This window comes from Podarcis liolepis, assembly GCF_965112155.1.
Source record: "Podarcis liolepis genome assembly, chromosome: 4".
NCBI lineage: Eukaryota > Metazoa > Chordata > Lepidosauria > Squamata > Lacertidae > Podarcis > Podarcis liolepis.
In genome coordinates, this window is record NC_139558.1 from 34,892,844 (window position 1) to 34,906,131 (window position 13,288).

A 13,288-nucleotide genomic window follows, 5' to 3' on the forward strand; every position below is an offset into this window, starting at 1 on the left:
AACTGGTTAATCTAAACCACTCTTAAAACACAGCAGAGGAAGAAATGTGCTGTAATCATGATACAATAAAGCATGGTCCATTGTGAAACGCAAACTGTCGCTTCACAAGTTGGAACTTGCGAGGATCTGTTTCCTTTTCGCAATGTTCACGGCTGTTTGAAAATACTTCACGGAGCTTTGCTAAAATTTAAATAGTGCCTGCGTACATAATGTCACACCAATGTATTATATCTGTTAGAAATGAAAAAGGAGCATGACTGAAAAACCAAATGTTACGCTGCAAATTAGAAGAGGTAAATGCTATGCTTCAGCCCTCATCTGCATGTATTACATATAGTAGTATTTGAGACAGCAACTGGAGCCATTGATAGCAAAAACAGTTTGCACCACACTCTACCACCCACATGTTATTTTCAATTTAGAGATTGGTTTGTATATAGGCAGCAAACGTTTGTATTAATTTAGCCTCCTTACCTGTTCCACTGAAAGTAAATTCTAAATAAGAGATGGGTTTTTTGCATGCTGGTGAAATGTACAGCAGCTATTCCTTATAAGACAAATAGCATTTTAAAACCACGTTAAAAAAAGCGAGAGACAAATTATTTCTAATAGTTTTGGAGCACAACCTAAAAGCCTTAGGGCTGTTTAACTTCGTTCTGAAAGCTATCAGAAGTAAGTGTCTGAATTATAGCGATGAACTCTTCTTCCCACACACCAGTCAAAGAGGCCAAGAAAGAAGCCATAGAGGATTTGATTTGCCCTTGTAAAATGGAAAGCTACTGCTGTTGAGTGCCAGCTTTATTTTTAACCTATACCTTAAACAGGTCTTGCAATGTGGCTGAATTGTTAAAAGAGTGTAAGATTACAACCCACACAAAAGGACTGCACGGCATGTTGGGTGTCAGAATGATCCCTGTGAGTGACAGCCCCTAGAAGGGCAATTTGCAAATACCTTTTCCTCTCACTAGATGGGAGCTTGACAAAAGTGACTCTTACATTCATAGTTGTCTTTTAACATGTTTTAATTCAGAATTTAGCTTCAGAAGTAGTTAAACTACTGACCCATGATTCACAAAAGTAAAATTATAAATATTCACCAAGCTTGGCATTGGAAAGAGGCTAAGTGTTAGGAAAGGTAGAGTCCTTCTCTAAGAATGAACCAAAACAAAACTTGAAAAGGGTATAATTCTAAATTCTATCAAACCAAAGTATGCTCTATATATAGTTGTAGAGTGACTCACACAGCTGCTTTGTTTGCATCCAATGTGGAAAATGGTATTCAGATCTCTCCCCATTTTATTTTAAAAGCTAAAAAAGCAGCAGCAGGAGCCATTAAGTCTGCATGGGCAGACACTCCACATATTAAAACCATTAATTGCTTCCATCTTATAATCTTTTAAAAACGGCCCCTTTAAAACCTTTATTTCCAAAGATATTGGGGCTACAGATGTTCTGAGAAAGAACATTCCAGTGATGAAAGACACTTGAGGAGTTACAAAATAGGGCGTTTCCCGTAAAGGCTAGCAAAGCAGGGTAATGCTTCTGTTACACATGAAAATTACAAAAAAAAAAAAAGACACCCCTGAAAAGGACAACTTTTCATTCTTGCTAGTAAGTGGACAAATGGAAGAAGACCCCATACACTATAAACCTCTCTAGAATGATTACAACAGCTGGAGAAATGCAAAGGATTTTAAGGCTAAAAAAGAGGCTGCAGTAGAAATCCTTTTATCAAAAGTACATAAAAAATAGTCTAAAAAACTGAGAATGTGTACAGTTATTAAGCTCGGAAACAGCTAAAGACCTGGTCCTCACAGAAGGTGCTCAGGCAATACTAGAAAACAGTGATGGTCAAGATAATACTCCCCTTAGCCATCAAATCTTGTCTGGCATTGTGGTGCAGCAGGTATACTTTCCAAAGGAAAAGAAAAAGTGGATCTTTCCTAGTTACTGGCCAGCGACTGATGAATGGGAGGCTGGAAACAGCGGACGTGCTCCACAGGGGTGCCTTCTCCGTCACCAGATTTCAAATACTTGTCCAATATAGTAATGATCTCATCGTTCAGGATCTGGAACTTGCGGATTCTCTCGACCATTTTCTTCAAAGGCTGCAGAACCAAAACAGCAACAGTTAAGGAGAAGGCCAGTCTACTTATGCCTCAGGAAATGCGAAAGAAATATTGCCACGGTGTCAAAAACAGAAATAGGCAGAATGAGAAACGGAGACTGCTTCTGTCAACCTACCACGTTCTTTATGACCTCATCTTTGCCATCGTGTTTCTGTACTTTCAGTAAGTGGTAGCAGAAATCCAGCACGTCAAACCGACGCTGTTGTCCCAAAAGCACAATTATCATACACCCAGCCCAGTGCAACCCATCTCCGAAACACTGCCTGTGAAGTGAGAAGCGCAGAAAGAGTCAAAATGAAACACAGAAATTTGACAACACTGAGCTGTGTTAAGATTTCTAGCGTTAAGTGGCCTAGATGTTGTTCAGAGGGACATCTTATGAAGTTATTATTACAGGTCTAAAATAAGCAGCAGCATGGAATTATTCATCCAAACACTTGCTACCTTGCAGTGCTACAATGCTAGAGTGTTAACTGACTAGGAGAACTGCATACGATCCCATTTGCCTGAGTTTACCATCCTCATCTCCACTTGATTCTGAAGAACAGGCCAGTGACTGGCAAGAATACAGCTGCTGAAAAACTAAGACAAAACTAACCCAAGTTGGATTTTTTAAATAAAAGCACTGCCAATTTCATGAGATTTCCATAGGCTAATAGTAGGGTACTACTTTGGTGACAAATGTTCAGTTCAATTTATTTTGTTTAGTGAGCAGCCATAAAAATAATAACACCAAGAATACTGCTAATAATCGTGGTTTACATTTCTACTCCCCAACCTTTATAGGATAAATCATTTCCCATTCCCCCTTTTAAAGTTTTATTAGGCAAATTTGTAAAGCCTTGGTAAGAAATTTGGTTCTAAAGGATATATACCTCTCAGACAACAACAAAAAGCAGGTCTTTGCAAGAAATGCAATTGTTTCTAAGATCATACTAAAAAGGGCATTCAAGAAGTACATGAGGCGACTATGTTGGGAGTGCTACAATGATCAAAAAGAATTGAAATCGCACACTTAATATTTCAGGATGGCTTCAGCTCTGTGCTCACATCACACTCCTTCCCTAGTAAAACTCGTAATACAGATTGGCTTTTCCCCTCTTTCCATTTGCCATGTGATCAAAAATTCCAAACCGATCTCATCGTTTTCTTGGTGACACCCCACACCTAGCTACTGAAATAAGCAAGCGTTATATACGGGGGCCTTAAGCAAGCACTTAAGATACGTACTCAACGGTAAACTCATGAGTCCCCACAGGAATGCAGTACACAAACTGCATTGCGCTCCACAAGCGGTGGAATTCCACACATTCGTCAACATGCATCACACCATTGCTGGGGAGAGGCCCACGCCAGATTGGGTCATCAAGGAAGGTTCGAATCCTGGTCAAGATGACTTCAAACATGGACAGCCCACAGCAGAGGCGCTCCTTGGTCAACAAGTCTCCTTCTCTTGCGATGGCAATTTGCTACAGTTGCAACCAAAGAGAATACCATGATAGTACGCAAAGAAGAAAATTACCTCCAGAGAATTACCGCAATGTCCCCGTAACCCTGTCTCCTGGCATTGAGCAACTGGCAATGCGCTTGGTGGCTCTATCCAGCAGCCCTAACTGCAAACCAAATGATGCCCAGGCATCTTTTCCCTTGTACTGTGGATTTTTTTTGGGGGGGGGAGGGGGAGAATACAGCTTTACTGCCCAAAGAATGAAAGCTGTACCTGAGGTGTTCCTAGTCTTTCAATCAGTGGAACGAGGTGGAGTGGAGCATACTTTGATTCTAGTCTCTTCATTTTAGCATCCAGTCTTTCACCCTCTGGAATGAGACAACATTATTTTGTTTTCTTGAAGGGAAGTAGTGCTTAAAAGAGAAACACCTTTGCATTGTTCCAACAATGGTTATGCATTAATTGTATTGCTTTTTTAAAATCCCATAATTTTCCGCATTACGCACTCAAGGAGGATAGGAACCAAAAAGGCCTACCGATAAGAGGACAATAAAATACAGTACAAAAAAAAAACATAAAACAAGAGTCCTAAAGAACCTAGCACTTAAAGGAAAGATCTGAGGATCAAAATGGTTCCCTTTTGCTTGATTTATTCCTCTGCCATAGTTTGCTTTAATTGAAAAGAAAACAACAGCAGGACACTCGCAGTGGGAGCTGCTTACTTGACTCCTAAAATAAAGCTATTGTGTTCCAACATACTTTTCTTCCCACACACATTAAAATCCATTAAGATAAATCTTATCAAACACAAAATTCCAGACTCCAGGGAATGGAATTTTATGTATAGGGGAACTGATTTTCAAAGTTTTCAAAAGGCATTGGGCTCACACATCATTTGCGACGAGGAAATGTTTTGCAGCAAGTGGGTGAACTGAACTGGCAGTGATGCTGGCCAATTCCTTGGCTGTCTATTGAGATGACAAGTTTGTCTGCTTTTAAGCAAGGCAGGGGGAAACTGCTTGACTTCAGTTGGCAAACTAGTGAGAATGCTGTTGGTGGGTGGGGAGGCAGCGGGAAATATGTGCTGCTGGCAACAGGAAGTGGTGGAGAAACACTGCTTTGCGCAGGAAACAAACCTCCCAAGTTACACAAGGGGCTAAGCAACACTTTTCACAATGTGTTTTTCATCCCAATGATTTCAGTGTAGGAAACGGTCTCCCTATTCCTCAGGCTTCGTGGCTCAACCTGCTTACTCTCCAAGCATCACAGGTGGCCTACCCAATTTGTAACTTGCCAAGCCACCAATGGCAGACATGTATCATGGTCCATTATTCCCCCCACCGCCAGTTTTTGCAGTCCCAAGCAAGCATCACCATCAGGAAGATGACGGAACCCTTGGTCAGCGCATTCAGGTTGACAGGTCACTATAAGGAGACATACCTTTGACATGAACTCTTGGCAAAATATTCTGGAATGGTGCAGCATGCAACAGATCACACACTTCCTCCAGTGACTGCAACAAAGCGGACAAAACTCATTGAAAACACAACACACCAGCAGCATTTGACGGCACCAGTTCAGCCAGCTAAGCACTTTTCAGAAGCAGCGCGTGTCGCCTTGGCCTCTTGCAAAATGTAATTGCAAGAGGTTGCCTTGGGCTGAAACAGATGCGACGTGGCAGATCTGGGATTGGATTTCTAGATTCTGCTTCAAACTCAAAAGCAAGGGAGGAACAACACCAGGTGGGATAAAAATTTTCCCCCACGCCATTTTCCAGCTCTCAAGATATTAGTACTATGGCAGATTCACATTAGACAGATAGAGGAAATGGGTTTAAAACAAAAACCCTCCTACACCAATCAAAGCTTGTGCATGGTGTGTGTGTGTGTTTTAATGTAAAATCGAATCTCGGATTTTCTGCGTCACATTGGTTTCAGTACTCAAGACTCTTAATAAAGCTCCACCTTCCTGTTAAAACAGAGAGCCTATTCTGCAGGCAGAATTAGAAAATTTATTAGCATTCTTTACCAAAAAGCCTAACACAATGTTCAAGTGGTAGACGGAGAGAATGTGAACCAAGCAGTGACTCATGCTTTTATATTTATCAGCATTATTTCCATAATCCATTATCTCCCAACGATAGTTCCCGCAAGAGCAGCAATTCAAAGACCTGGTCAAGTAAGCGCACTGACCATTCTGAAGCAATTTCCGTAAACCTAGGTAATTCAGTGATGAAACTAGCTCAGAAAATTTGCATGCCTTGGCAATGCAAACTGCTTTGTTTTTCCTCTCCAAATGCACAAGGCAGCCAGGCAGGCAAAATGAAAGCAAAGTGTCATTTTACAAGGCAGCATCAGGGCTCGTTTCTGGAATTTGCCTTCGGTTCCCACCCTCAGTGTAAGAGAACACACATACACCACACATCATAACTTAAATGGAACTGATATGTACCCATCACCCCTTTCTTCTTATATTTCTATACCTTACACACACACAAAAAACACACCACCCACATTAGTTCTAGGCCAAAACCAGGGTTGGTCACGTTTGGCTAATCAGGCAAATATTTCCAAAAATATATGCTCAAGTGCCAAGTGTACAAAAAACCAAATTAGTTAACAGCTACTGTTAAACGCTGACTTGCATCCGAAGAAGCGCCAGCAAGAGGATTAATTGAACTAAAAAAATGTTCTTCCTGTTCCTCTTGGTCCCGTTATGACTATCTTCCCCACTGTCTCTGGGGGGAAATGTTTATGAGTCCCAAAGGCAGGTATATCTGTCTGGCACCTGCAACTCCATATAATCATTACCAATAAAGGAAAGAGTCTTGCAAAGTTTTATGCAATGAGACTATGGCTTAACGGTCCCTTAAAAGTTGGCATCTGTCTGTCTCGAGCTACAATGGAGTGTGCTTCCGAGGATGAAGTCAACGTCAGCAGCACCAAAGTGACCTTCCTGGGGCGCAGGCCTGGGCAGCGTGGATGGAGGTCCTGGGCTGCCCAGACCACAAGAGCCTCCCTCTCAGCCTCACTGGTGTGGTCCAAAGGAAAGCAGAGCAATGCGTTTGGCACCAGCTTGGCTGACAGAGTTGCTGGAAGGAGGCGTACAAGGTGCCAACCAACCGTCTTAGGGACTCTACTTCAGATTTGTGTCGGGTTTGCTCCTTAGCCTTTTGTTCTACCAAAGCTATCCTGTAAGGCAGAGCTTTAGGATCAGAGTTTTCCTTCTCCTAGATGGGCTACTTTCCTAGGTTGATGAGCCTCATCTGCCCCTCGCTTCCCTCTACGGCATGTGTAGAAACTGCCTTCTGGACCATTGGACCCGCTGAAACCAGCGGAGCCTGTTTTCACAAACTGCCCCCCCCAAGGGTTTGAGACCCATTAATTACCCTCCCTTGGTTTAGCTCATCAGTCACAGCTGTTTCCCGGGGCGGCCTCTGTTTCATGTTGAGCCACAGGTGAGACCTGAGTGCAGGGTGGGGACCGAAGGTGGAAAAACTATCACCATGTTAAGTAACATGTTATTTTCTCTATTCAAGCTAAGTTTCACAGCTTTTGGTGCCAGGGTTGAATTGTTAGGCTGCATGAAAAGAGATGGAGTTGCCAGCATGCCCTTTTTAAAAATAAATATATAGTAATTTATTTATTTTTTACAAAAAGCTGCAGTTACCTTTCCTAATCTGGACACCAGATGGCATCAGAAGAACACAACATTTCTTTACAAGTATAAAAATAAAGGAAGGAAATAAAAAGTCTACCGTTTCTGTAATTATGGATCTTAATTCGCATAATGAATTCTTTCCCCCACTCCGCCTCAAAAAGTTATTTCCAAAGAAATAAAGGACTGGAATTTCCAAAGAAATTAAGGACTGGAAAGTTGACTTGAAACTTACAGCTGAACTTGTGTCACCCGGAAACAAGTAAAATATCAGACAGTATTTGAAAGTGAATATAGATTCAAATCACCAGCTTACCAAGCTCTGTTCAATGAGGAGGCAGAAAAGGATAGCGTTTCCCACTTCCCGCAGATTCTGGAAACAGACAGTTTTCAGCTCCGCATACTCAACAATATCCTTCAGCTGGTGATGGAAGAATTCCAGAATACCTGAGACATAAGATGAGGAGAGACAGAGATTGTGGAAAGCAAGATAAATCAACACCGCAATGAATTTGTGCACCAGGAAGTAAAAGTAAAAATTCGCAGAAAATTAGCATCTTCCAAGTATACATTTAGAACAACACTCTCATAAGGGCAATTTTCAACAGGGACAAAAATACTGTATTTGACAACTCCATAGGCCAGTGGTTCCGAATGTGTAGTCCGCAGACCCCAGAAGGGTCCGCATAACCCACCCAGGGGGCCCATGGCACATACCCGTCAAGGATATTTCCGTCTTGGAGGACCGTGCTATCATGCATGGGTCACATGACTTGTGCAGGAGCACAGCCCGGAAGATGCATGTCCTGGTTTTGTGCTAGTACACGTTGGTGGGTATGGTGGAACCATTCAAAGGACAAAAACTACCAGAGAGCTATCAACGTTTTCAAAAACGGGGGCTCCACAGTGCTTAGTTAAATGGGAACCACTGCTATAGGCTGTACGGGGCTTCACTCAACAACAAAGGTCACCCCAATTCTTATGGAATATTGGGTATGTCATACACAGGAGCTCTGAACGTAGAGGACACATAAAAGCTCTGTACACGTGTAGGATGTGTGCAAATAAGCATGCGTACAAACTTCTGTGGTAAGGAAACAAATCATGTCTAATAAGCAGATTTTATACCTTTACATAAGGTTTTGTTTTGTTTTGTTTTTCAACATAAGTGCTCACTGGAAGGACAAATCCTGAAGCTGAGGCTCCAATACTTTGGCCACCTCATGAGAAGAGAAGACTCCCTGGAAAAGACCCTGATGTTGGGAAAGACGGAGGGTACAAGGAGAAGGGGACGACAGAGGACAAGGTGGTTGAACAGTGTTCTCGAAGCTACTAACATGAGTTTAACCAAACTGCAGGAGGCAGTGGAAGACAGGAGTGCCTGGCGTGCTCTGGTCCATGGGGTCATAAAGAGTCAGACACGACTAAACAACAACAACAAGTGTTTTTTGGGCAATTTTTGAAGCTTGTGCAATCTTTACCTCCAATTTCATGGGCTTAGGATCATACATAATCAGTGTGTTAAAATATATGTGCTAGTGCAACATTTACAAAAAATATCCAAAAGTTAGGGAACAATCTTGATAACCCTCTGTACACTCAGTAAGCATGCATTAGTTATAATAGGATTTACGCCTAAGAATACATTTATTTTTCCATATGAGAGTTTAGGAGCTGCCTGTTCTCCAAGACACTGGAGATGGCTAAAAATTGGGTGTGTACTCAACACTTAGATTGTATTCAGATGATCCTTCAAACCAGAAACGTCTACTTCTCCTTCCCATACAGATAGCAGAAAGCACACAATCTCAAGGTTCTCATAGCTGCTCATTCATGATCTGCCAAACCGTGACCTGAAGTTGGTTTAAACTTCAGTTGTGGGTTAGCTGGTGACTTTCACCTTCCTTTGAACTACAAGGCATGCATGAGCTGTAAGGTAGATGGGTTTGGCTAAAATAGTATTTGTCCGAGGATTAACATCTTAGAAAAATTAGGGTATGTATGAAAACACATCACAGGAGACAGCTGGATAAAAAACTACGATAACAAGGAGTCAATTTTGATACACAGAAGGCTTATTATTATTATTATTATTATTATTATTATTATTATTATTAACCATTTTAGAAATTTGATGCCTCCTGATTCTGCTAGAGGGCGAAGTGAAGCTAGGCAAGAGTTACCATATTGGCCCGAATATAAGCCGCACCCCAATATAAGCCGCACCTTTAAAATTCATGGGGGGGGGGAGAGAGAGATTTAAAAAGACAATACCTGAATATAAGCCGCTCCCTTAAAATTCCGCAGGCACTCACACCCGTTCCGTTTTACCGTATGTTTCAGCAGCAATATCGTAAAAGCAAATTTTTGTAAGGTCACAAATTTAAGCCACAGTTTAACTTTTCACGGTCAGAGTTTTGGGGGGAAAGTGAGGCTTATATTCAGGCCAATAAGGTAATATAAATAAGGCCAGAGTTTATTTAACCAGATACAGTTTGGATACAATCTGGAATACCATCTCTCAGTAATGATTATGGCAATCAATGTTCTTTCTGCTGGGTGTGGGATAGGAATAAAGGTCAAGGTAAAGGGACCCCTGACCATTAGGTCCAGTCGTGACCGACTCTGGGGTTGCGGCGCTCATCTCGCTTTACTGGCCAAGGGAGCCAGCATACAGCTTATGGGTCATGTGGCCAGCATGGCTAAGCCACTTCTGGCGAACCAGAGCAGCACACGGAAACACCGTTTACCTCCGGTGTAACTGTGGGATAGGAGTATAGAGTTTTATTTCTATTTAACTGACTCCCCATAATACTTACTAAAACAAGTGTGACTTTTGTATAAAAATTCCATTGCCTAATTTTAAGGTAGCCAACGAGTGAACCCCTCACACTTTTTAACAATGGCTAATGAGGCAGTAAATCAGCTCGAAAGGAGAACCACAGGGTTCAACAACTCAGAGCCTCTTTGACTTATGTTCAGTCTTGCTAACAGGAGTCAAGCACCTAATAAGAAGTTAAATCCAAGTCAAAGGAGCTCTAATAAGGCTCAGTAATACGAGGAGCTAGGAAGTAAGAGGGAGGAGGAGAAAACATACTCAAAGCGAGGAACAAAGGGCAATGATTCAGTCATGCTGAAATTGCAGAGGTTAGGCTCAGAGAAGAGAATAAATCTCAAAATCGCAGTCAAACAATAATGGCTCATCAGTGATAATTCTTCTGAAGTGGCATCCCAGGAGCAGCTGCCCTTACCAGGGCCATTTGTATTAAAGAGCTAAAACACCTACTGAATACAACAAGCTTTGAACAACACATCAATGTTCCAGAAGTCAAAGATAAGCACATACGTTGTCGGCATCTGCAATGCCTTGTCTCCCACATCCACACAAGAAGACAAGAAATAAGCAAGAATGTTTGCAGGTGCTCTCCACACTTGGGAGCCTTGGGTGGGAACCAGCCCAAAGTATGTAGTGGACTGTGAAGGAGAGACCTGAGAGAGGGCTAGACAGGTGAGGAAAAGGGGCAGAGGAGATACAAAGAGAGCTAAGGGTTGTGTTAAGGGGGCGAGGGAGGGGAGAGCTTAACGTTGCTCTAAGGCAGCCTTTCTCAACCTGTGGGTCCCCAGATGTTGTTGAACTACAACTCCCATCACTCCTAGCTAACAAGGCCAGAGCTCAGGGATGATGGGAGTTGTAGTCCAACAACATCTGGAGACCCAAAGGTTGAGAACCGCTGCTCTAAGGGGACAGGTGGGCTTGTGGAGTTGGCCAGAATAATAGTGCATGCAGGGAGCACATGGGAGTGGCAGCTGCGGCTGAAAGGTGTTATAAAGGTGCAGGAAGGCCACAAAAGACTGACTGCGGGGTGAGCAGGGAAAGGCTTTGTTGGAAATCAGGAGCCTAATATTTCCCTGCAAGTATCGCATTTATTGCAGCGTGGATGAGATCTCAGTGTTCCAAATAAATGTCGATTTATGGGGCACCCTGTCCCTATGGGGGTACAGGGCCTGGAGCAAATCACATTGTGTAGCCTTAATCTCTCCGCTTCCTCTGCTATCGTTGGCAAAGGTGGTGTTATTGAGCCCTCCTCCCCACATCTTACTTTTTGTTGTCTTTAGGTGTTATCCAACTAAATAGTTCTATTGACATAAGGGCTTTTAGCTGTGCAGTGGAAGAGAATAGAGGGTAGGAAGGTTCTATTGCACAGCAACAACAACAAAAAACCTTGCTCTGGCAGAACTGTCTAGTTGGATACAGCCCATTGTTTTGTTGGCACTTTAGCAGCAGTGAACCCCCACCTGTGGCTTACACTTTTTATTTTCCTGATGTTTAAAGGCAGCATTGCCAGTGAGTTCCTTCCGCCTCCTTCCATGCTATAGGAAGGGAGGAGTTGGGAAGCATTGCTAGATGGATGGCAGCCGGGCACTGACTGTGACCACTGGCACGAGGCGAGGGGTCCAGGGTTGTACCCCCTATTTGCCACCACCCCAAAGATGGCCCTGCTCTCATACCCACAGAATGTATTTTGAGAAAATATGGAAACGCACTGCACGACAATGTGAGAACAAAATTGTTCAGTACTGTTTGCCTCTCTAAACTGTTTGTTAAATAATGTTCTAAAGCCAAGGAACAAAACCGGCTCTTAACATTGGAATGACATGATCTAAAAGGTAACTTACCCGGGGAGCCATACTCATGTCTGGGTAACCTACAGATTTTCGGCATCACTTCCATTAACGTCTTCACATATTGCAGAATGGTGCCTTGGAGCTGCAAGAACACAGGTGATTAGTATTGCTGAAGAAAAACAGAAGTCAGGCTGTGACACACAATAAACACAAGCTGGAGTATTACTACTCCAAATCGTAAATGCAGCCCCTTTTCTCCTCTGCCTCACCCCCGGCCCCATACCACCTGCTGCCTGCCTGCTCATTCCTATAGTTAAAGGAGAAGGAGGGGGCAGGTCCTTCAAAGAGCGCTTTTGTAAAGGGCTTACAGAAGGCTCAAAGGGGAGTGCGGAGGCTGTCCTAAAGTTCTTTGTACGCAGCAGAAGGGCCTTGAAGCTACAGCATGTTCCCAAACATCTGACAACCACCTAGCTGTTGAGCACTTGGAAAACCAGTATGAGCGATTTTGAGACCAATTTTTAATCTCATCTGCTTATGAAATGTGATTCATACCCAAGAGCTTTAATTTTGCAGCGAAGGGTCTTCCTAGTACACCAACCACTTGTTTTGCCTTCAGGTCTGAAGACTAACTAAAGTCAATCTGATATGCACTAATGGATAGGTTCTCCTGTTTTGCCCACTATATAATTAACTGTCGGGAACAATAGTCACGAAGGCTTGAAAGGAGAAAGAGAGAAAAAGTCTCCTAGCTGTTGCTTTAACCAGTAAGGTGTTGGGGGGGGGGGGGAATCAGCAACTGAGAGATGTGCAAACTGGGGCATTTTTAATTTAATGCCACTGGTTATCATCTGCTGATTTGTACTTCGCTTATGCACCTAAAGATGTTTATTATAAAAGAAACAGAGGTTCTGAAAATCTTCTGGCTCTAACACAAGACTTAGGAGAGGGCTGGGGAAACTTCTCTTAAGCTGAAGTCTGCATTCCCACAAGGGAAAGTAGTTGAGGCTCCATACCAGTGGTAGATGGAAGGCAGAAATGGGCAAGGAAGGACATCCCAGTCACATACATTCTTACACTACCATCCCCAATCCACATATAGTCATTTAAGCTTCTCCATGCCTTCTATCTCTCCCGTAGGCTTAGGAAAAAAAGGTTCCAATGGTGGTGAATGTGATTTTTTTTTTCCGTAAGGCAAACTGCCACATGGGGGTAATTTAAGATAAGTCTGGGCCATGCGCACAATGTGCCAAATTGCCCTTCGCGCACCTGCACAGATATGGTGCTTCAGGTTGCGGGCTTTTCATGTTGCGAACGGGCCTCCGGAACGGATCATCCCGTTCACAACCAGAGGTATCACTGTACTTTGTCGTCGTAGGCAGAACTGTGCAAGCCAAGGAGTTTTACGTAGCAAGATTTTAATGTCTGTTCA

General features: G+C 42.9%; 1 protein-coding gene across 3 annotated transcripts in view; it reads right to left on the bottom strand.

The window, feature by feature from the left end:
- Positions 1-1,004: 1,004 nt before the first annotated feature.
- Positions 1,005-13,288, bottom strand: part of CYFIP1 (cytoplasmic FMR1 interacting protein 1) — a 61,499-nt gene continuing 49,215 nt past the window's right edge. For all 3 annotated transcript variants that reach the window (XM_083501630.1, XM_083501631.1, XM_083501632.1), the window contains 7 exons: positions 11,911-12,001; positions 7,550-7,680; positions 5,017-5,089; positions 3,850-3,944; positions 3,360-3,598; positions 2,245-2,392; positions 1,005-2,108 (listed from right to left, as the gene is read on the bottom strand). In XM_083501630.1, the coding sequence (XP_083357756.1) occupies positions 1,944-2,108; positions 2,245-2,392; positions 3,360-3,598; positions 3,850-3,944; positions 5,017-5,089; positions 7,550-7,680; positions 11,911-12,001 (942 nt within the window). In that variant the 3' untranslated portion in view covers positions 1,005-1,943. The remainder of the gene's footprint in view (positions 2,109-2,244; positions 2,393-3,359; positions 3,599-3,849; positions 3,945-5,016; positions 5,090-7,549; positions 7,681-11,910; positions 12,002-13,288) is intronic.